The sequence below is a fragment of the Ascaphus truei genome, chromosome 12 (genome assembly GCF_040206685.1).
Source record: "Ascaphus truei isolate aAscTru1 chromosome 12, aAscTru1.hap1, whole genome shotgun sequence".
Classification (NCBI taxonomy): domain Eukaryota; kingdom Metazoa; phylum Chordata; class Amphibia; order Anura; family Ascaphidae; genus Ascaphus; species Ascaphus truei.
Genome location: NC_134494.1, coordinates 50,272,489 through 50,298,591, shown reverse-complemented (window position 1 = coordinate 50,298,591; position 26,103 = coordinate 50,272,489). Strand labels below are relative to the sequence as shown.

General features: G+C 48.2%; 1 protein-coding gene across 1 annotated transcript in view; it reads right to left on the bottom strand.

Moving 5' to 3' along the window:
- The window catches only part of TSG101 (tumor susceptibility 101), a 30,559-nt gene extending 4,883 nt beyond the window's left edge, over window positions 1–25,676 (bottom strand). Inside the window, exons 1-7 of the mRNA XM_075567677.1 lie at window positions 25,499–25,676; window positions 17,334–17,418; window positions 12,779–12,844; window positions 12,245–12,408; window positions 11,528–11,654; window positions 10,384–10,453; window positions 9,677–9,783 (exon numbers count right to left, since the gene is read on the bottom strand). Coding sequence (XP_075423792.1) covers window positions 9,677–9,783; window positions 10,384–10,453; window positions 11,528–11,654; window positions 12,245–12,408; window positions 12,779–12,844; window positions 17,334–17,418; window positions 25,499–25,540 — 661 coding nt within the window. The 5' untranslated portion in view covers window positions 25,541–25,676. The remainder of the gene's footprint in view (window positions 1–9,676; window positions 9,784–10,383; window positions 10,454–11,527; window positions 11,655–12,244; window positions 12,409–12,778; window positions 12,845–17,333; window positions 17,419–25,498) is intronic.
- Window positions 25,677–26,103: the final 427 nt, after the last annotated feature.

Genomic DNA, 26,103 nt, shown 5'->3' with positions numbered 1-26,103 from the left:
AAAGGGGAGGGTCGGGTCCAACACCAGTACGGCAACTAATTCAGAACACCCCCATTTGAATGTTAAGAGTGGGCACTTACGGAAGCACAGTATTCGTGTATAACTCCTAGAAAAATGTAGGGACATGAATGAGAGACTAATGTTGTACAGGCAGTCCTCGTTTTACAACGCTTCGCTTCACAACGAATGGCTTATCCAACGCTATGCAATGCATACCTATGTTCATTTTTACAACGCCAAAACTGCTTATCCAACGCTCTTACGACGCTTTGCAACGTTGTTTATGTGTATGTGTGTATATATACACATATACAGTACACAAACAACGTTGCAAAGCGTCGTAAGAGCATATATATAATATTATATTATACTACTAGCTGAGAGACCCGGCGTTGCCCGGGAGTCACAGTGTTCCCCCCCCCCCCCCACGCACACTGTCTCTCCCCCCCTCCCCCACGCACACTGTCTCCCCCCCCCCCCCACGCACACTGTCTCCCCCCCCCCCCCACGCACACTGTCTCCCCCCCCCCCCCACGCACACTGTCTCCCCCCCCCCCCCCACGCACACTGTCTCCCCCCCCCCCCCCCACGCACACTGTCTCCCCCCCCCCCCCACGCACACTGTCTCCCCCCCCCCCCCACGCACACTGTCTCCCCCCCCCCACGCACACTGTCTCCCCCCCCCCCCACGCACACTGTCTCCCCCCCCCCCCACGCACACTGTCTCCCCCCCCCCCCACGCACACTGTCTCCCCCCCCCCCCCCCCACGCACACTGTCTCCCCCCCCCCCCCCCACGCACACTGTCTCCCCCCCCCCCCCACGCACACTGTCTCCCCCCCCCCCCACGCACACTGTCTCCCCCCCCCCACGCACACTGTCTCCCCCCCCCCCCACGCACACTGTCTCCCCCCCCCCCCCACGCACACTGTCTCCCCCCCCCCCACGCACACTGTCTCCCCCCCCCCCCACGCACACTGTCTCCCCCCCCCCCCACGCACACTGTCTCCCCCCCCCCCACGCACACTGTCTCCCCCCCCCCCCACGCACACTGTCTCCCCCCCCCCCACGCACACTGTCTCCCCCCCCCCCCACGCACACTGTCTCCCCCCCCCCCCACGCACACTGTCTCCCCCCCCCCACGCACACTGTCTCCCCCCCCCCACCACGCACACTGTCTCCCCCCCCCCACCACGCACACTGTCTCCCCCCCCCCACCACGCACACTGTCTCCCCCCCCCCACCACGCACACTGTCTCCCCCCCCCCACCACGCACACTGTCTCCCCCCCCACCACGCACACTGTCTCCCCCCCCCCCACGCACACTGTCTCCCCCCCCCCCACGCACACTGTCTCCCCCCCCCCCACGCACACTGTCTCCCCCCCCACGCACACTGTCTCCCCCCCCCCACACACTGTCTCCCCCCCCCCACACACTGTCTCCCCCCCCCCACACACTGTCTCCCCCCCCCCACACACTGTCTCCCCCCCCCCACACACTGTCTCCCCCCCCCCCACACACTGTCTCCTCCCCCCCCCCACACACTGTCTCCCCCCCCCCCACACACTGTCTCCCCCCCCCCCCCACACACTGTCTCCCCCCCCCCACACACTGTCTCCCCCCCCCCCCCACACACTGTCTCCCCCCCCCCACACACTGTCTCCCCCCCACACACACACTGTCTCCCCCCCACACACACACTGTCTCCCCCCCACACACACACTGTCTCCCCCCCACACACACACTGTCTCCCCCCCCCCACACACTGTCTCCCCCCCCCACACACTGTCTCCCCCCCACACACACACTGTCTCCCCCCCCACACACACACTGTCTCCCCCCCACACACACACTGTCTCCCCCCCCCACACACACTGTCCCCCCTCCCCCACACACACACACACACACACTGTCCCCCCCCTCCCCCACACACACACTGTCCCCCCTCCCCCACACACACTGTCCCTCCCTCCCCCACACACACACTGTCCTCCCCCACACACACAGACTGTCCCCCCCTCCCCCACACACACACTGTCCCCCCCCCCACACACACACTGTACCCCCCCCCCACACACACACACACACACACACACACACACACACACACACACACACACTGTCTCCCCCCCCCCACACGTAGGCCGCGGCCTGTAGAGGGTCTGCGTTGCGGAGGGAGATCTGTGGCGTGCGTCCCGGTCCGCGGGTCGTAGAGGGTGTGCGGTAGCGGGAGGGAGATGTGTGGCGTGGTGGGTGGTCCGCGGGCCGTACAGTGTGTGAGGTAGCGGGAGGGCGATCGGTGCCGCGGCCTGTAGAGGGTCTGCGGTTGCGGAGGGAGATCTGTGGCGTGTGTCCCGGTCCGCGGCCCGTAGAGGGTGTGCGGTAGCGGGAGGGAGATGGGTGTCGTGAGCTGGCGTTCGGAAGAGCTCCGTGCGGGCCGCTGCCGAAGTGAGTAGGTAGCCGGTGGCGATGTTGTTTAGCGGGAGATGGGAGGGGCGCGGTAGCGGGAGGGAGATCTGTGGCGTGCTGGTCGGTCCGCGGGCCGTACAGTGTGTGAGGTAGCGGGAGGGAGATCGGTGCCGATGGTGTTTGACTGTAGGCCGCGGCCTGTAGAGGGTGTGCGGTTGCGGAGGGAGATCTGTGGCGTGGACCGGGGGTGGGGGGGAGTTGGGGGTGGGCGAGGGTGGTGTTTTGAAGAGGCAGTCTGCAGTGTTTGGTGTTGTGTGAATGTTGTGTGAATGTGTGTGTGTGCAGTGTCTGCAGTGTTTGGTGTTGTGTGAATGTTGTGTGAATGTTGTGTGAATGTGTGTGTGTGCAGTGTCTGCAGTGTTTGGTGTTGTGTGAATGTGTGTGTGTGCAGTGTTTGGTGTTATCGTGCGTTGTGTGTAGGTGTTGTGTGTAGCTGATTCTGTACCTGATTGGGCAGTCTGTGGTAGCAGACGGTGAGGGTTTTGATAGCTGTGAAGCGTGGCCCCAGAGCAGTGAAGGTTGTGCTGCAAATGCAAAGCGTTCCCAAAGCTCAGTGAGGGGTGGGACAGTGTGGCATTGGTGTTGGACGCAGGCCAATGAGGTGTGCGGGGGCGGGCATTGGACGCAGGCCAATGAGAGTCAGTGAGGGGTGGGACAGTGTGGCATTGGTGTTGGACGCAGGCCAATGAGAGGTGTGCGGGGGCGGGCATGGCCTGAGCCGGAGTGACAGGCCCAAGATCCTATGCGATTGGCCCTTGGGACGCAGACATACAGTGCTTTCTGAAATATATAGTAGATATAATATTATATTATTCTATATAATATATTATTTATTATGTTATATTATATATATAATACAGTATAGACACTATATAATTTATGTGTGTGCTGCATATCTTATTGCCTGCGTAAAATATTTTATGTATTTTAGCATTAAAAATGCCTTCAGGAACGGAACCTTTCATTTAAACAATGTTCCTATGGGAAAACGTGTTTCGCTTTACAACGTTTCGCTATCCAACGCCATTTTGAGTAACGCATTGTGTCGGATAACCGAGGACTGCCTGTACTATAAAAGTTCCTGGCGCCCGTTATTTCCATCCTTGCCACATCATCGCCCAGCCGCCTGAATCCAGCACCCCAAGTCAAGGCAACCCATGCGGAGTGGCCAACACTATACAACAATGTAATCTCCCTATAAGACGGACAGGGAGGGTTACACTTAAATTAGGCATTTTCCCAGAAAAACCTGAAAGCCTTCATTTCAAGGGCTTCTCCAAAACGTCTAGAACAAGCTGCATCATGATTTGATGCCAGAACAAGTACAGATGTATCCAAGGTTATTCCACCCGATAATAATACAGATCAACAATGGCAGTGATCACCCAGGATGTCACAGAATATGCCCCCATAACGCACCAGCGGGTGCAGTCACCTTCATCTGTATACAATGTAGCACAACGAATCCAGAGCTCAAAGATCTTACACTCTAATCCCAGACAAGAGGGCATGGTTTCTTATACGCTATTAAACGCAACCCCTTTGGTGCACCAACAGGGAAGCACATGCAAACTGGTCAACAGTTTTGAAAAACAATCTGTATAATTGTTATAAAACATAATTATTGTATACTCGTTTATCTTCCCAATATCTATCTCTTAGAACACCATGAAATGTATCAAGCTGCCTAACTATTATTCACACAATAAAATGAAACCACGCCAGTAACACCATCAGGCTCCGTCATGAGTTGCTGGCCGACTTCTTGACCCCCTATTGTTCCTCTCCAATTAAATTAACAGGGCAAAAATATTCTCTCGCATGGAGAAGAAGTCTTCATGACATATTACACAGGGGCTAATGGCTGAATGGCACTACCTTTAGAATTTCTACTATAGGATAATTGCCTCTTACAGCCATTAAACTAAAGGGGCTGCTGTAATAATGCCCAAGTATTGATGCACATTAGTAAAACACTTGTTTAAATAACGAAAATGTTGTTAATATGAAGACACTAGTGCAGAACATATATTTTAGCCCCATCACTGCCAATGGGCCCAGCAATGGGTGTGTGTGGGTGTGTGTGTGGGTGTGTGTGTGGGTGTGTGTGTGTGTGTATCTTGTCACTAAAGGGTTATTTTTTTGTATTTTAAATGTGCACAATAGCTTTCTTAATAAATTCAGTTTCTAAATAGGAAGTTCAAAGTAAATATCACAGAACGGACAATAAATGTTGTCTCTGTGATAGCTAATGGAGAAAAGCAGGCAGCAATTACACTGCGACAATAATTCATGCCAATAAGAAATGTTGCAATCCCAGTGGACATGTTTTAGTGTCCCAAAAAAAGTTTTCTGTCCTGACTGCATTGATCCAAAACCCTCGAAACTACTACAGAATGTCCCAATGACCATTACAGCAGGCTGCAGTGAGTGAGCAAAGCGTGAGGCAGCGATGCCTCCGAGTTCAGCTGCAACGCTTCAGAACATGACCCATCACATTTCCTGCCTGGTCCATTTATAGCTCAGCTTTGGGCTTAATGCCATTGCAAATTAAAAAAAAGAAGGAAAAGCACTTGACCTTTAGCATGCAGCGTCCCATTACAGAAATGCCCTGTAAATAACTTCAGTACAGTGTAGTGGACATAAGGACATGGGCGGGGCACTGGGGGAGATTAGTTATATCCCATTGTTGCAGCCTCCTCTGACAGCGGAATTCAAAATGAATCCACAGCTCACTTTAAGGTGTGTGGGATGGATAGCTATATAAAGATATCTAGATATCATCCTCCAGCCCTTGTTGACCCACTGCTGGATGAAGGCCTTCCCAATGATCTTCCAAGTCCTGCGGTTGCAAGCCTCTTCTCCACGTTGCTCCATCTTAGTTTTGGTCATTATCTTGGTCTTCTCTTCTCTGTTGGAATCCAGTAGAGTATCATCTTTGTCCAACAATGGCCATTTCTTCTTGCAATATGTCCATCCCATTGCCATTTTAATTTCTTCACCGTTGTGATGTCACAGACTTGTTTGGTTTCGAACCCATTCATTTTTTGTTAGGTCTTCACCTTCTTACTTGCTTCAGGGAGCTCTTGATTTGTTGCTGCAGGCCTTCTGTACTGGTGGCAAACATAATGTCACCTGCAAATCGTAGATGACTCAAATATTCACGGTTGACTGATGCCTTTTTTCTCCCGATGCATTGTTCACGATATTGTAAGTGTTGTTGTGAACAACTTGGTGACATGGTGTCTCACTCCCTTGCCGAGTGTGTACACACACACGCATAATGCAAAGGGAGTGTCCCTCCTTACAACAGAAATAAATCAACAATGCTTGTGCATGTTTATTAAATAAATAAAAAGCCATATATCACCCAAAGCGGAGGTCTGAAGAAATAACAGCACACTGAAATTCGTTAACATAAAAAAATATATATTATAGTCCAAGTAGAGCCAACGTTTCAGTCCTATCACAGAGGACGTTGGGAGAGGGAGTGGCTCAGTGAGTAAAGACACTGACTGGCACGGAGTGTGAAGCAGGGGAACCTGGGAGAAGGAGCGGCTCAGTGAGTAAAGACACTGACTGGCACGGAGTGTGAGGCAGGGGAACCTGGGAGAAGGAGCGGCTCAGTGAGTAAAGACACTGACTGGCACATGCTATTAGTATTATATTGCTTTATATTCACTAATTTCAGTGTGCTGTTCTCAATTCTTCAGATCTCCGGTTTAGGTGAAATATACATACATGAAACAGTTTGTGAACACATTTTAGAATGGCCTAGTCAAAGCCCGGACCTAAACCCCATCGACATGTTGCAGCAGGACCTGAAGCGAGCTGTTGGCAAGGAAGCCCTCAAATGTCACTGAGCTGAAGCAGTTCTGTAAGGTGGGATGGGCCTCAAACCCGCTGTGAGACTGATCAGCAGTTACAGGAAACGCTTAGCTGAAGTCATTGCTGCTCAAGGGGCGCCGCCAGGTACTGAACCTAAAGGGGGCGCCGCCAGGTACTGAACCTAAAGGGGGCGCCGCCAGGTACTGAACCTAAAGGGGGCGCCGCCAGGTACTGAACCTAAAGGGGGCGCCGCCAGGTACTGAATCTAAAGGGGGCGCCGCCAGGTACTGAACCTAAAGGGGGCGCCGCCAGGTACTGAACCTAAAGGGGGCGCCGCCAGGTACTGAACCTAAAGGGGGCGCCACCAGGTACTGAATCTAAAGGGGGCGCCACCAGGTACTGAACCTAAAGGGGGCGCCGCCAGGTACTGAAACTAAAGGGGGCGCCGCCAGGTACTGAATCTAAAGGGGGCGCCGCCAGGTACTGAATCTAAAGGGGGCGCCGCCAGGTACTGAATCTAAAGGGGGCGCCGCCAGGTACTGAATCTAAAGGGGGCGCCGCCAGGTACTGAATCTAATGGGGGCGCCGCCAGGTACTGAACCTAAAGGGGGCGCCGCCAGGTACTGAATCTAAAGGGGGCGCCGCCAGGTACTGAATCTAATGGGGGCGCCGCCAGGTACTGAACCTAAAGGGGGCGCCGCCAGGTGCTGAATCTAAAGGGGGCGCCGCCAGGTACTGAACCTAATGGGGGCGCCACCAGGTACTGAACCTAAAGGGGGCGCCACCAGGTACTGAATCTAAAGGGGGCGCCACCAGGTACTGAATCTAAAGGGGGCGCCGCCAGGTACTGAATCTAAAGGGGGCTCCGCCAGGTACTGAACCTAAAGGGGGCGCCGCCAGGTACTGAACCTAAAGGGGGCGCCACCAGGTACTGAATCTAAAAGGGGCGCCACCAGGTACCGAATCTAAAGGGGGCGCCGCCAGGTACTGAATCTAAAGGGTCACATACTTTTTGTATACGTGGATATTGAATGTTGAATCATTTGTGGATAAATAAAACATGAAAAAAGTATCATGTTTGTGTGTCATTTGTTTGATCAGGTTATCTTTATCTAGTATTAGGACTTACATTAAGATCTGATAACATTTTAGGTTTAAAATATGTGAAAATCCTAAGGGGTTCACAAACGTTCGCCACGTTACATACATACTCCACAAAGAGCTAATAATATAAATGCTGTGCACGTATCCGTTTCATTTATACAGTAAGCTTCCCACAACGAACTGCACACAGAGAAGACTCAGCCCACTTGATCTATTGATGAATAAAATGTAGTTAAATAAAACAATTATATACACATTTATCTCACACGGCAGGCTTTGAGAACCCTTTGTCACCCGCTTTCTATGTGGGTCGGCGCTGGCAGCGCAGGTGGGCGCAGTGAGGGCACCAGTGTGGATATGAGAGCGTAAGTAAGTGCTCTCTGTGCATTATCCGAGATGTGAGAGCACTGGAGTCGCTTCAAGGGCAGCTCCCCAACCAGTCTGCCTGCCATGCTTCCCCTTCACTGCTCCTGTCCGCTAAGCTGGCGTGGACAGGGTTAATTTCATAAAGGACAGGCAGCTCGAAGAACCTGGATTTCATCACCGTCACCTCCTTGCATTTTTTGTTGGGGGGTGGGAGGGGGAGGTGTTTTCTTCCAGCTGCTATCACTTCAACCCCCGGAATTCTTTGATATGAGAACACAGGAGCCCCCACAAAGTCGGCAGCCGTTTGCTGATGTTAGCGATGCTCTGTCACAATTCCCGTAATATTACCTGTAACTGTCCATATAATGTATAAGCCTGCTCATTTCATGTAAGCTTGTACTGTCATAACTGTGCCCAGGACATACATGAAAACGAGACGTTACTATGTATAATTTCCTGGTAAAACACACACTATTGTATAGAACAGTCTTCCCGTGCTCCTGTTATCCAAGTTCTAAAGACTTGTACTAAACTCCTAGTGTGTGATTCACCCGAAAATGCAAGCATTCATCTCCGCCAATTAGCCAACACAAATTGGTAACTGGCCCTTTAAAGCAGCAAAACATGAAAAATCCCTTTAAAAAAAATAAAAAAATAAATTCGTTCTATAGCATTATATAATACTATCTGCGATTTTATTCTTTTTAAACTCAATGCCATTTTTAAAGATTTGTTTTTTTAAGGTGCTGATTATCCTTTGGTTATTATTTAGGAAGTCACATCCACTTCCTCTTCTGAAACAGGCTCTGACACGCACGCACCTTTTTTGAGCTCTGTCCTTTAGCAAAAAAGTATCACAAACAGATCTGTTGCTGCGTTCCAAACAGCCGACTGTCTATTACTCTGGGAGCTGTAACAATAATGTGTTATACTTGGTAATATAATGTTACAGATCAGCTGCAGCATGTCACTGCCGGTGGCATAGAGCCATTACAGATAAAAACATGGGCACCAAAGCTAGTGAAGTACCGCTGCTTAAAGGAACAAACAAATCATAAAACAAGACCTAGCTCTCTTATCAGACTATTCACTTTGCCAGCTGCAGGTCACTGGCAAGCGGATCCTCGCTACCCCCACCAGTCCCGGGCACACAGAAAACAGAAGCCCCCTGCCGGCGGGTTATGTTCTTGGCCCAGTGTTTTCACTGGGTGTAGGATTCCAATATCCATCTCATTTCCCCATATTTCTTAGCGTTCTTCATAGCAGTCTGGTTACAAACCTCTCCGGGTTTCTTCCACACTGACAAACACACAGTCTTCTCTCTCAGCACCCCCCCCCCCCCCACCCACCCTTAAGCTTCCATGTCTCGCAGTACTCAGCGCTACTTTAGGGTGTAGCACCATCTATTGGTAGCCTACACCTGCACCGAAGAGGGAAAAAGTCTCATCCTACAAAACAGCTCTGCAAGTCTGTGTAAAATTGTTCTCTTGCTTCACCAATACAGAAGTGTTATGACCGTTATTCTGCTCGCTCTTCTAAGAAATAAAACTGAAGACGTAACTAACACAGTGTTCCCATCTAACATGGTCTAGTGGCTGGCTCCCCTTACAACAGATGATTGCAACCTATTAAGAACTGTGAAACCCAAACTTGGACAAGATTAGGGGTTCCCAATTGCACTAGGAGCTGTAGTCCTGTCCACACAGATCACTAAGCAATACTTTGAATATAGGCCCAGATCCCCTGAAGGGTACCAAGCTTTAACAAGTCTTTAATCCCATTCATATGAATGAGCGGAGCAGTGTTTGAGCTTAGCACCCTCTCCTAGGCCCGCATTGATCCTGATAACGTTTCAGGAGACGCTGGATACCAGCGATACATCACAATGCTGCTGCTGCAGATACTCACCAGAATTAGTGACCGGGTTCTGAGGGACGGTGGGCTGAGGGAAGATCTGATTGCCTGATGTTGGTGGGTACTGAGCACCAGATGGATACGAATAGCCAGGGTAGCCACTATAACAAACAGGAAGTGAATGTTCAGTACTATCGTTAAAAGCCAAGTGGTCTTACCAATGACACTGTGAAGAGAGTGTGTGATACTTCTTATACTTCTATAACAGGGACACCAGAGAAGCATAAGTACCTTTTGGGTAATGTAATTATCAGAAGGGCCGTGCCTGAAACTTTGTTAGTTCTTGCAATTGTTTGGTGTATACTTAAGCAAAGGGAGTTTTTGCTCCATTTGAAAACTGGACTTGAATTGTTACTTTGTTTCTACAGAGTGTATTTAAGCATTTAGCACCATATTTACTACGTAAAACATTCATTTCATGGGTGAAAGTCACATTAAATACCTTCGTACATTTTGATCAAAAAAGAGCCAAACTGAAAAAAGCACAACGACAAAAATAGGAAATATCAGCTATATGTATTTCTGAACCAAGGACACTAATGTAATGCCAGCGTTGGAGCCGAATAAAGCTTTTTAATCATCTAGAAAAACCCAATCGTGGAAATTTTAGGAACCCGTGCAAGCTTTGCTTTTGTGGCTTTTTCTCGTGTGCTCCCTATTTGATGACATATGGTATGTTCATCCCAAACCATTTGCAGTACCTGGGATTAGATGGATGGTTTGCTGGTGGGTAGGGCGGCATTCCAGGTGGCATCCCTGGCATGTAGGAAGCTAAAGAACAAATACATCGTGATGGTTAGCAGCAGTATAAAACGATCAAGCACTTCAGACAAGACGACGACAGCTATCTCTACTAGAAACATGAAGTGGAAAGCAATATGACTCCTCCCCAAGTATGTACTTCCATGGGGTGACCTGCAGTCTCATCATCGGGACGGTTATAAACAGGATTATCCCAAGACCACTCGGGCTGGTATCTTTCAGATGTTCAAAAGTCAGAGTGAATGTTTGGAGTGACGTAAAAGTAGACACAAAAATGTGATAACACAGTCCATTAGAGATGCAGTGCGATTACACCTTCAGTACCAACGTTAGTCCAAAGTGTTAGAACAATGGTATAATTGTATCACTTCACATGCACATTCCTAAGGCTAAAACAACACACCCAACCAAGTTGTGTGCTGGGGCATTAATCACAAATTCAAATTAGGGGAACGCGGCTGATCATGCCACCTCCGGACTTAAGTGTCTGGGAACAAAAAGCCTCTGCGTCCGTCATCTTGATTTCCCATGAGACGGAACGCTAGAAGCTGCAAGTATAGGACTACTGTGGCTTAGTTTTGCAGCCGCACGTTGAAACATATCCAGTTCAGTGAGAACTGAAATAAAGACAATTTAGGTAGACCAGGTGAGATCCGTAAAGGATAGTCACATTTGCAACATGGACTTCTGTGCTCTCAATCTTATCGCTTCACCAGGGTCCAAGGGAAACACTGCAAAAAATGTGGAACGGCACCCATGGCCATGACAGGGCAACAGTCTTCCTAAGGATAGGACAAATCATTCTACATATAATTATCTCATTTTTATAGAGCTACAAAAGTGGTGGGTGGAGGCTCACAGGTAGGTCCTTCACATATCAGTGATGTTCGTGAAAACAAAAAAAAACTCGAGACAGAATTCCATACACATGCATAAAATCAAAGTACAGCTGAACACAACACAAGATACAACAGTGTCTCACAAATACGATTTGCACAGGATGAAGTGGGGTGCAAGCTGACACACAAGGAGTGGTGTGCAGCTCTTGGCCTATTTCATGGTTGAGAGAAGATGGTCATTTACCGTTCGGGGGTCCTGCCGCGTTGTACATGGGATAAGGCGCTGGGGCAGCGGAACGGGAGAAGACCGGAGGCTCCTCTCCAAAAACCACAACCAGAATCTGAATCAATCCCAGCAAATCCGACGGAGGCTATGAAGTTGGGGAACAATAGGAAAGATTGGATGGAAGGGATTGCTCAGCTGCTGCTGTATCACACCATCGCTCTGTCCTTCATGCTATTCGCACTACTTTCCCATGCGGCTCTAGCAGGTTCTAATTCAGGGAATTTGTGCTGCCACATTGAATTTCAAGAACACACTGATGTTAGTTAGGCTGTCAGCTGACGTGTAGCCCAAGTAATACAGATGTGAGGGAAAACAAATAATCAACATTATTTGCAATACAGACTATTTTATAAACGCGCTTCTGAGCAAAAAATAAAAAGAACGGGTCCACAATGTTAAAAAAAATATCCAGATTTATAAACAAAAAAGCCCAACATTTCAACATGAAATCTGAAACGGGAAATACCCATAAAAACAAGGACTTAAACAGCCTTGAGTGTTGTACTAGTCAACAATGGCTGCCTGGCGCTCAGCGGTAAATAGCAAACACGTGGAGACTTATTCTATATCCGCCGATGAGACCCATTTTCAGTCACAGTTCCCTGATCTGCCACTTCAGCAGGTCTAGAATAAGCCTTTTGGGGCGAGCAGCGGTACACACACAGTCCTACTTACATGCTTCCATTCATGAAGGTAAGGGAGATAGATCTTGCCATTAGCATCAACGTGTTTTCCAGTCTTAATGGTCATTGTACTGGTAGGTTTAACAAAACAGATTGGGGGATTATATGGGTACGTGTCGAGCAGCCAGAGGCAGATCGGGATATTGTATGTGTTACCTACATGAAAATAAAAGATACATTACACAGGGAACATGTCCACACATCACATCGAATAGAAATCCATTGCATTTTGTTGTTCTATCTGAAGGAAGTGGACATCTTCCTGTGCAAGAGGAAGATTTTCCACTACATAGGAAAAAAGGGGGCTAATTATTACAAAAATGTATTTCCAGTACTGTTCCCTTATCTATCTCCATGACCTCCCCAGCCCACTTGCCCATCAAGGCATTGTGGGTGATTTACCACACGGATGGGGTAAATATAACCATGGTTTGGTAACATCACGGTATTAGCCGGTTTTTCTTCCTAACCCTGCTTGAATCTATTTCTGACCGATAAATGCTGTTTCCTAGAGGTGGGCACTTACCCTTATAGGGCACAGGAATAGTCCCCGTGAGACTCAGCAGCTCCCTGGAGCTCCCATCATTAAAAACTGAGAGGGAACACAAACAAGCGGTGGTCTTATAAGAGAAATGAGAAACTGTACATTTATATTGATGGTTCTACAAAGCAGGAGATCGAAACACAGAGTTAAAACAACATATCCCAATGCGTATTTTTATGGGTTTCTGTGGTGCTGAAAGGGATTTTATTCTGTGTGTCCATTTGTATCGAAGCGCACAAATGCAGATATACATTAGCCAGGGTTATTGCTCTCGCTGGTACGTTATAGCGGGATATTCTGCGTTACCCCTGCCATTCAATCCTATGGAAATTGATATTCTGCGTTATCAGTATGTAAAATAAAACTGCTGCATCTGTATAACACACACACACACACACACACACACACACACACGTTGGAAAAGTCAGAATATGTCCGCATGATGGACTGAACAAACAGCTTTTTCTTCTACTCCCTGTGCGCTGTGCCGGTATTTTGATCACCATGGTGATCATGAGTGGCTTCTAATATCTACCTTTACCTTACACCATCTACCCCTCTGCTGAGATATTGTACCTAGTGTTTTGCAGATGCGGACACACACACACACGTATTAGCAGTGAATAAATACTACAAAGTTTTTTTTGAAAAGCTACTTTAAACTTCACATTCATTTATCAAGATCATTTGCAATGGTTGTCTCTAATATTTGGGAGTGTCCACAGCAGGAATTAGAGAGGAGCTCATTGACATGTTTTGCAATGAGATGGATCACATTCTGATCAGTAATCGAGGCGAGGCAGCATGAATGACCGTATTAGATTGTAAGCTCCACGGGGCAGGGACTGTCTGCAAAATGTCTCTAAAGCGCTAGGTAAAACTAGCAGCGCTATACAAGAACATGCTATTATTAAATACACGTGAAGGACAGTGGAATTGAAAAAAAAAGGAAATAAATAAATCGCTACACAATTACGCATTGTTTTAAGAGCAGTCTTGAATTTCATAAGGGACCCAACAGCCATTTACCTCCGACTATAACACATTTCCAAAGAGAGATTTTGTTTGCGTCTCACGCAGAAGGGACACAGGGGACACGATTACTTTCTGGTCCTGGGTAACCGCCCTTTATGAATCACGGATTAATTTTCCTTTATATTGATGAACTCACCAATTTTCATTCTGTAAATCAGATTTGCCATGGGAGAATCTAACCCGCGTTATTAAAATATACCCACTAAAAAAAATGATCAATTTCTAAATAAAATACAAAGTTTTAGTTTTGACTCCAATGAAGAATCATAATAATTTTATTTCACGTTAATATTTTACTGCTATCCGCTGTTACCATGGCAACCTGTATATTACAACCTGCCGGTCTCCTCTGGGACAGAGAAACAAAGTAGATCTCTACTCACACGTTCATAATGAAGTTCTCCATTTAATGTGACGGCCAAGAACAGAGGAGAAACAACGTTTCAGGTCCCTGACCGAGTCGACCCCCGCTTTGAGTCTCTTAGAGGAGACCGGCACTTTGAAGAGTTTATTTGTTTATGTTGTGTTGGCTGCACACGCCGGACTCTCCTCGCCTGAAACTGTTTCCCGCACTTTGGAATTTAACCTGTATATTACAAAATAACCGCGGCTCATTTTAACCTCCCAGGGAGGCACATTTTCAGCAGCCAATATCTCCACAATTCAACAGAACAAAATAGAGATTAAAAAATAAAAATAATAACCAGCAGCAAAATGGTATCGTACACTAAAAAGGTGACGTTTATGTGTGTATGTTACTGTAAGCAGAGTGGGTGGTGGGTAATCTGCCTCAAGAGGTATAACTCAGCAGTTTTAAAGTCCAGTCCTCAAGTACCCCCAACAGACCAGGATTTAAGGGTATCCCTGCTTCAGCACAGGTGGTGGCTCAGTCTTTTTGCATAACCAGTTGTGCTGAAGCACAGATATCCTTAAATCCAGGCCTGTTGCGGGTTCTTGAGGAACCGCTGGTGTAACAAACACATCAGAATAGGGAAGAACTGCACTTTTGAGCCAAAGACTACAGGAGAACAAAGGAAATCGCCTGAGAACAAGACTCTGCCGGGCTACTAACATATCTCAAAAGTTGTGCTTCACTTCAGCATCATCTAATACAAGGAAACAGGCTGTATGGGGACCCCCTGGAAGAGTTACACTGAACATGGCTTGGGTATATGCATTGATAAATTCAAAAGTAGCACTTGCATACGCTGTAATCTGCCCGATGGACCTCCAGAAAACGCGGTGTTCGGACAGGAAGGGCAATAGTCGGCACCCCAGAGGACTGGGTATAAACGTGAGAGTTTATTACGGGATTAACGTTTGGGCCGTACCTGGACCTTTGTGAAGATGACAACGTTGCACGTAGGGACCGAAACGTTGATCACACAATAATCTCTCACATTTATATCAAGCCCTCTGGATTGCAGACCATTGCTTTTCCTTGGGCAAATGCATTGGCACAACGCTCCTATGCAGACAACAGCTAATTGTAAGCGGCTTCCAGATGGAAGCGATGCGCTATGGGAAGACTTATTAAGCAGTTACATGAACAAGGCGGGCATTGTTTTCCAGGACTTAAACCTCACAGAAATCAAAGGGGTTAAGTACTTTTATCCTCGACTTCCCCCCGAACGGTTTACTGCAGAAATGTAAGATGGTTTAATAGTGCCCCGAGCTTTCAGTACAAGCATTTATGGATCGGGTTGCAGTAATGCACCATCATGGTGTGCTATAGCTAAATACAAAGATCCGAAAACCATTCTTAAACTAAACATTTGTGACATTCATAGATCGTCAATGGCCCAGATTCACTAGGGTGCTACGCTTTTGCACGCCCTAACTCCGCTTCAAATGAATAATAGTGAAGATGTGCTAAAGCTAAGCAACCTTTAGTGAACAAGGGCCAATGAAAGACGACGTGTAGACGTCTTACACTAGCAGACCCCAAAATACAGAACCCTTCCGGTTTAAGGCATCAATCCCCTCCAAACTGGGGATTGCCTTTTATTATAATTGCGTGAACCATGAAGGTTCCCCAGAGTGGATCTGTGGTTCCCAGCCTCTGTGGACCAATGAGGCATTTCAATTTTGTGTCAGTGTATAGCACACAGAAAAAAGAACCTACAACCCAATAGAAAGTTGCAAGGTCATCTCCCTGCTCCAATAAAATAAATATCTCTGGGACCGGGCCCGAGTTCCAGGGGTCACCTTGGTTCATGTAATTAAACCCACCTTGCCCTCACCTAAAAATCTACCAGAACCGATAGCTGCTTTAAAGAATAGTAACAGGTGGGTGTCCCAATCTACGGACTACACTGGTTAGAACAATAACCTTTCAATACAATGACTGACATCTCTGTGAGAAAAGGGAGTACTGAAAACATGCATGCTAAGCAGCATCATAGCAGGAACATGCTGGAGAAATGTATATACCAGTGTTTGAATATTTTTGTAATTATAATCATTCATCATATTGTGAAATTCTGAGCAACCCCAATCCTCTCTAATAGCGCGTCTGAGATCAGATGCATTGTAAGGAACCCCAACCCTCTCTAATAGTGTGTCTGAGATTAGATGCATTGTAAGGAACCCCAACCCTCTCTAATAGCGCGTCTGAGATCAGATGCATTGTAAGGAACCCCAAACCTCTCTAATAGCGCGTCTTAGATCAGATGCATTGTAAGGAACCCCAACCCTCTCTAATAGCGTGTCTGAGATTAGATGCATTGTAAGGAACCCCAACCCTCTCTAATAGCGCGTCTGAGATCAGATGCATTGTAAGGAACCCCAACCCTCTCTAATAGCGTGTCTGAGATCAGATACATTGTAAGGAACCACAACCCTCTCTAATAGCGCGCCTGAGATCAGATGCATTGTAAGGAACCACAACCCTCTCTAATATATGTGTCTAAGATTAGATGCATTGTAAGGAACCCCAACCCTCTCGAATATATGTATGTCTTTATTCCTATAGCATTTCACAGCAGAAATACACGTGACATGATAACACAATGGGAATAACTGCTTCAGACATAAAAAGTAACATTAAGAAAAGGCATCCCTCCCCTGAGGAGCTTACAATCTAAATGTTAGCTGAGATCAGATGCATTGTAAATTCTCCTGTATTTTGTACAATTTTTAAACCACCTGAAAATGGCAGGGAACACTTTAAGGATGCCTGGGGAACCCTGTAGGGATGCCTGGGGAACCCAAGGGTCCCTAGGAACCCCTGTTGAAAAAACACTGGTATATACAGATATAGCACAACATAATTCCCACAGAGAACAGAACATAACTCGGTGTAACTAAGAATGTCAGACTTTCCATAGGACTCAGTGGCAGTGTTGGTGCAGAGAATCCCACCAGATGGGACAATGAAGGCCGCTACACCTGAAAAAAAAACACACACACACACACACACACACACACACACACACACACACACACACACACACACACACACACACACACTTTGCAGTATCACATTCACAAATGTACCCACCGTATGCGTCCATGATAGGTTTCAGGTCTCTGTAGAGACTAATGACATTCATGATTTCACGCACTGTCAGATCTCTGTACTTGTACTGAAAAACAAAGAGCAAAAGAGACCGCATTTACCATTGGGGGCCCACAAACCTCCTGTGTAACACGCAAAGTTAGGCTGCAGGGAAAGCGTCATGCGAAGGGACGTCGCACGAAGTACAGCCCCTGTTAGGGCCATAACGAAACCATACCTGGCCCCCTCATTAAGAATAAAACAGTTAACGGGTAGTCCTGGTGGTGATGCCGAGTTAGTACAATTCTACACATATAATTATTTTTAAATGAGTATTTGAAAGTTAGTTAGTAAGCATGGGGAACAGAAATCTGGGGCATATGAGACTTCGATTAGTGTCTCCCTTTCCTGTGAGTCGGATTGTACACAGCCCCCCCCCCCTCCCCCGGCTTTTCCCCTCCCAGTACTCTTGGTTGCTATTAAGATAGGGAGAGCATGGGAAAAGGTAAGAGAAGCCTACCCTCCCCCATTCAGCCTACCCTCCCCCATTCAGCCTACCCTGTGAAAAAGAAAACACTTCCATCTTATACTATACTAGCTGAGAGCCCCGGCGTTGCCCGGGATGTTTGTGGTGTGGGTGTGGCATTTGGGTGGGGAGTGGTCCACGCGGCCCATGTGCGGTGGTAGTGCTGCTGTGGCTGTACTGATGGTGATTGTATTGGTGTGCTGATTTGGGAGGGTTTGGTGCTGATGTGGGGGTGCGGATGTGGGTGTGCCGATGGGGGAGGTGCAAAGGTGGCGATGTGTGGGTGCTGATGGTGTTGATGGGGGCTGGGAATGGTGGGGAGCCGAGAATGCCAGTGTGCTGGGGGGGCATGGGATACCGGTGTGCTGATGTGGTGGTGCTGGGGTGTGTGTGTGTATACACGTGTGTGTGTGTGTGTATACACGTGTGTGTGTGTATACACGTGTCTGTGTGTATACACGTGTGTGTATACACGTGTGTGTATACACGTGTGTGTGTGTGTATACACGTGTGTGTGTGTATACACATGTGTGTATACACGTGTGTGTGTGTATACACGCGTGTATACACGTGTGTGTGTGTTTATACACATGTGTGTATACACGTGTGTGTGTGTGTATACACGTGTGTGTGTGTATACACGTGTGTGTATACACGTGTGTGTGTATACACGTGTGTGTGTATACATTGTGTGTGTGTATACGTGTGTGTGTATACACGTGTGTATACACGTGTATACATGTTTGTGTGTGTGTATACATGTTTGTGTGTATACATTGTATGTGTGTGTGTGTGTGTGTGTGTGTGTGTACACATGTTTGTGTGTGTATACACATGTGTGTGTGTATACGTGTGTGTGTATACATGTGTGTATACACATGTGTGTGTGTGTACACATGTGTGTGTGTACACATGTGTGTGTGTGTGTACACATGTACACACCTCCCCACACCCCCCTTCACCTCCCCTCACCTCCCCTCACCCCCCTTCACCTCCCCTCACCCACCCCTCACCTCCCTCCACCCCCCCTTCACCTCCCCGCCACCCCCCCTTCACCTCCCCGCCACCCCCCCTTCACCTCCCCTCCACCCCCCCTTCACCTCCCCTCCACCTCCCCTCCACCTCCCCTCCACCCCCCTTCACCTCCCCTTCTCCCCCCCCCACCTCCCCTTCACCCCCCCCCACCTCCCCTTCACCCCCCACCTCCCCTTCACCCCCCCCCACCTCCCCTTCACCCCCCCCCACCTCCCCTTCACCCCCCCACCCCCTCCCCCACCTCCCCTTTACCCCCCCCCCCACCTCCCCTTCACCCCCCCCGACCTCCCCTTCACCCCCCCCCCACCTCCCCTTCACCCCCCCTTCACCTTCACCCCCCCTTCACCCCCCCCCACCTCCCCTCCACCCCCCCTTCACCTCCCTCCACCCCCCCCCTCACCTCCCCTCCACCCCCCTTCACCTCCCCTCCACCCCCCCCCCTTCACCTCCCCTTCACCTCCACTCCACCCCCCCTTCACCTCCCCTCCACCCCCTTCACCTCCCTTCACCTCCCCTCCACCCCCCCTTCACCTCCCCTCCACCTCCCCTCCACCCCCCCCCCCTTCACCTCCCCTCCACCCCCCCCCTTCACCTCCCCTCCACCCCCCCCTTCACCTCCCCTCCACCCCCCCCTTCACCTCCCCTCCACCCCCAACCTTCACCTTCCCTTCACTCCCCCCTTACAACCTCTCACCCACCTCCACCCCCCCTTCCCACCTCCCCCACCCCCTTCCCAACTCCCCACCACCTCCCCCCCTTCCCACCACCTCCCCCCACCCCCCCCCTTCCCACCACCTCCCCCCCCTTCCCACCACCTCCCCCGCACCCCCCCCTTCCCACCACCTCCCCCCCCCTTTCCCACCACCTCCCCCCCACCCCCCCCTTCCCACCACCTCCCCCCCCACCTCCCCCTTCCCCCCCACCCCCCTCCTTCCCACCACCTCCCCCCCCACCCCCACCACCCCCCCCCCACCCCCCCCTTCCCTTAGGCGGAGTCACGGGCCAAAGGACACACAGGGACACAGACACACACACACACACGTAGACACACACACACACACACAGACGTAGACACACACACACACACGTATACACACACACACATACACACGTACACACACACGCACGTAGACACACACGCACGTACACGTAGACACACACACATGTACACGTAGACACGCACACACACATGTACACGTAGACACGTACACACACACACACGTACACGTACACGTACACACACACACACACACACACACATGTACACGTAGACAACGTACACACACACACATGTACACGTATACTCACACACATGTACACGTACACACACACATGGAGACACACACACACACACACATGAGACATACAAACACATACGTGGAGACATACACACACACACATGTACACATACACACACACACGTATACACTCACACACGTATACACACAGGTATACATACACATAATGTATACACACACACACATGTATACACACACATGTATACACACACACACACACATGTATACACACACACATGTATACACACACACACACATGTATACACACACACACACATGTATACACACACACACACACACGTGTATACACACACGTGTATACACACACGTGTATACACACACACATGTGTATACACACACACATGTGTACACACACACACATGTGTACACACACACACACACACATGTGTACACACACACACACACACATGTGTACACACACACACACACACATGTGTACACACACACACACACACATGTGTACACACACACACACATGTGTACACACACACACATGTGCACACACACACACACATGTGTACACACACACACACACACATGTGTACACACACACACACACATGTGTACACACACACACACATGTGTACACACACACACATGTGTACACACACACACACACACATGTGTACACACACATGTGTACACACACACACACATGTGTACACACACACATGTGTACACACACACACATGTGTATACACACATGTATACACACACACGTATACACACACCACATGTGTATACACACTCAAACATGTGTACACACACACACACACACACACACACACACACACACATACAATGTATACACACAAACATGTATACACACACACAAACATGTATACACGTGTATACACACATGTGTATACACACACACGTATACACACACACAATGTATACACACACACGTGTATACACACACCGTGTATACACACACGTGTATACACACACACACGTGTATACACACACACACACACGTGTATACACACATGTGTATACACACACACACACACGTGTATACACACGTGTATACACACACGTGTATACACACATGTGTATACACACACACACGTGTATACACACACACACACGTGTATACACACACGTGTATACACACACGTGTATACACACACGTGTATACACACACACACGTGTATACACACACACACACACACGTGTATACACACACACACCCCAGCACCACCACATCAGCACACCGGTATCCATGCCCCCCCAGCACACTGGCATTCTCGGCTCCCCACCATTCCCAGCCCCCATCAACACCATCAGCACCCACACATCGCCACCTTTGCACCTCCCCCATCGGCACACCCACATCCGCACCCCCACATCAGCACCAAACCCTCCCAAATCAGCACACCAATACAATCACCATCAGTACAGCCACAGCAGCACTACCACCGCACATGGGCCGCGTGGACCACTCCCCACCCAAATGCCACACCCACACCACAAACATCCCGGGCAACGCCGGGGCTCTCAGCTAGTTCTTTAATAACAGAAACAGAATAACGGTACCCAGTACCCATATACAGCCACATAACTGCAACACATTGTGAAGGAAAACAACTACATAACGTGCACTAGGTGGGACTGCCCCTTTAAAGCTGCAGTTCAGTCTTTTTTTTTGTCTTTTTTCTAATTAACTTTTTTTACTTCAATAGTTTCATGTGTGCAATCTCTAATTACCTAAAGAACGGCATAGCTGACAGTCAATTCGTTCTCCATGTATTGATAGGCGAAATTTGGCAAGATCTTTAAAGAAGGGATATGTTTTTCTTCTGCTTCTGTCTCTCAGTGGAAGCTCATGAATATTCATGAGCACTCCTGCACTGACATGTGCTAGAGGGAGGGCAGGGCTGACAAAGGGGTGTGCCAGGGCTTGTGACAGGACATGAAGGGGCAGTGCCTTAGCAAATGGCTGTTAAAATAGAATACAAGAAAATTGGTCTTTCAAAGTTGTTTTTTTAAAACAGAAAACTGTTTACTACAGAACTGATTTATTAAAAAAAAACACATGCAGGATATTGACTGAACTGCAGCTTTAATCAGAAGTCAAGTGATGGATGTTTGCATGGAATGGAGATTTTAGATAGACATATACAGACAGTAACACACACACACACACACACACACACACACACACACACGTCCCCAATGCCGCCACAAATTCAGCAGACGTGAAGAAGCAGCCACAATGTCACTTGCCATTTCGGTGACTCCAGATGACATCCTCTAGAGACCGAGCTTTGGAAGATCGGCAGTAAGGCAGAGAAATGGGAACCCTAATATTTATAGCTGCTCAATACGGTTTATAAACCCTACCCAACATGTGTGCAAAACAGTGTTTATTGTGCACTTTTATACATCAGAATACTTCCACTGAGACGGTCTGAAGGCCTCTGACAAAAGGGTCACTTAATCTTGGGCTAAGAAGTATTGATCGTTCATTGATAACTTCTTACCACTTCTCCAAGCAGTTACTTCCTAACACCAACACACTGCAGGCCTATCCTACCTCTTCTAACACAATTATTACCTGGTCTGTAACTATTACATAGGCCCAAAATCAGACCATCTCCAACTGTCCATGAAATTATTAAATTGAATGCATTACCACTGTTCATTTAATGCAACCATGTACTTTTCATAACCCTGTGTCCAGGACATACTTGAAAACGAGAGAACTCTCAATATATTACAGTACTGTACTTCCTGGTAAAACATTTTTATAAATGAATAAATCAGTAAAACGTTATGACTCATTATCACGTGCACCGGTGTTGTGTACTCTGTGACACGCAGTGTGACTCAGAGGGTTATGTTTATAGTCCTAGATTATCAGCACACTATTAGCCTCTAATTCTGTAATTACAGAAGGAAAGAGCAGGGACACAGAGGATAATTGAGGAATTAATGGTCATTTTTTGTTTGCTCCACCCCATGGGTAAAACAACCAGATGTAGGACCAGCGAGAAACTGCAACAGGATAATGACAATGAAGGGCGGTAAAACTCACTCTGTATTTGCAAACTGTTTCAGAATATTTCAAAATGTTAAAAATTAATGTTTGATTTTGTTTCTATAAAGGCCCAAATCATTTTAATGTCATTACAGGACAAGAAATCTCACATCCAACTTCACTTCCATATACACTACGTTCTGCAGACTTCAAATTAACAACTGTGTTTTGTTTCCTTCTCCCGATTCCCACGGCTCTGATGATTTCATTTCTCTCTCCCCCTTTCAGCTACATTCTCTCCCAGATATTCATTTCTCTTCCCATCCATTCTGCTTTTGCCAACACTTCAATCTCTCGTCTGTCTGGCTTATTTGATCCCTTCCATTTCTTTCTCTCTTCCACCATCGCTGCCGCAGCCATCCTGCGAGACGTCAGTCACTAGGACGCGCTATGAGTCTGGCACTTGGGACGCTATTTAGTGTGTGACAGACAGTATTCTGCGGCATTATTTTGACAGCTGTTGCTCTGCGTAACATCACTGCCATTGTCGTTACACCTGAAGTTCTAAAACACGATGGACTTCTTGCGCTCTGAGGGTTTTATTCATTACACTGTGATAGTGCCGATCTGGGCACAATCGCAGAAAAACTGCCAAGAATTAAAAAAGGGCCTCTGTGCAATAGTGCCCTAACAGGCACCATCACAGCTCATTAACAACGCTATATATTGTGTGTGTCAGGTGTACAGGGATCCCCAAACCACAATACGTTTGCTTCCCACTGGCTGCCGGGAACTCCGTGTTATTAAACATATCAGAAAGCCACCAAATGAATACAGTGGATAGAAAGTCTGACTCGCGAGGAAAGGCTATCCAAATTAGGTTTGTGAACATTAGAAGAGAGGCGTCGTAACGGGGATAACACTATTTACAAATATATACTCAGGGTCAATACAAGACACTTATGAGAACTATTCATCACAAAGACAGTACCAGTGGGTCATCCCTCACAGGTTAAGAAGTCAGAGTATGTGTATATTATTCACACAGAAACCACACTGGTGAGGTTGAGAGGGGACCCCCTGAACTGATCAGAGACACAGAGACACACACACACAGCGACACACACAGCGACAGTGACACACACAGCGACAGTGACACACACAGCGACAGTGACACACACAGCGACAGTGACACACACAGCGACAGTGACACACACAGCGACAGTGACACACACACAGTGACACACACACACACAGTGACACACACACAGTGACACACACACACACACACAGTGACACACACACACACACAGTGACACACACACACACACACACAGTGACACACACACAGTGACAGACACACACAGTGACAGACACACACAGTGACAGACACACACAGTGACAGACACACACAGCGACACACACAGCGACACACACACACACAGTGACACACACACACACACACACACACACACAGTGACACACACACACAGTGACACACACACACACACACAGTGACACACACACACAGTGACACACACACACACAGTGACACACACACACAGTGACACACACACAGTGACACACAGTGACACACACACACACACACACAGTGACACACACACACACAGTGACACACACACACACAGTGACACACACACACACAGTGACACACACACACACAGTGACACACACACAGTGACACACACACACACACACACACAGTGACACACACACACACACAGTGACACACACACACACACAGTGACACACAGTGACACACAGTGACACACAGTGACACACAGTGACACACACACACAGTGACACACACACACAGTGACACACACACACACACACACACACACACACAGTGACACACACACACACACACACACACACACACACACACACACACACACACAGTGACACACACACACACACACACACACACACACACAGTGACACACACACACACACACACACACACACAGTGGCATACACACACACACACAGTGACACACACAGTGACACACACAGTGACACACACAGTGACACACACACACACACAGTGACAGTGACACACAGTGACACACAGTGACACACAGTGACACACACACACACAGTGACACACACACACACACACACACACATACACACACACACACACAAGAGGGGGTCCCTCTGTACACACAGACACAGACAGACGTACACACAGACATACACACAGACACACACAGACACACACACACAGACAGTGATCCTCTGCACGAACACCCCTCCTCCCCGTCCTGGGCTCAGCCCTCACCTTGCTCAGCATCTTCCTCAGCTGGCTCTCCGTGGCCGCCATGGTGGGGGTCCCTGCTCAGCCCCTCCGCACCAGCGCCAGGCTCCCCCTTCCCCCAGTCTCGGCCGAGCTCACCGGGACCAAACCAGGCTCAGCAGGAAGCACCCACCGTTTAATGCACTTACTTCCGCTTCTGGCCCTGCGTCACTTCCCTAGATACACGTCATGCTGCTTTGTGTTACCATGGGGAGGAGGGAAGGCTCTGTCTGCCATCTTGGATGAGGGCAAACAAGAACTGCTGTTGTTAACTAATTTGTCAACTCTGTCTAGTTAATAGATAACTTTCTAGCAACTAAATGATACCAGCAGAGGAGAACCTTTTCCCTGGTAAAAGTTCTCATGACTTTATTTAATGTCCCTTAATACACATCTTCCTCTCAAACCTCCTGCATTAAAATAAAATCAGTAAAATATGAAGATATGGACATGCAAAACATCACCAGGGACAAGAAGCCACACACAGAGGCCTCAACTACTTTAATTATTCTGTTTACATGGGATGTAAGAGCTTACAAGCAAGGGGTCCCTTTCCCATGAAGGCTCGATAATAATAACACAAGAAATCT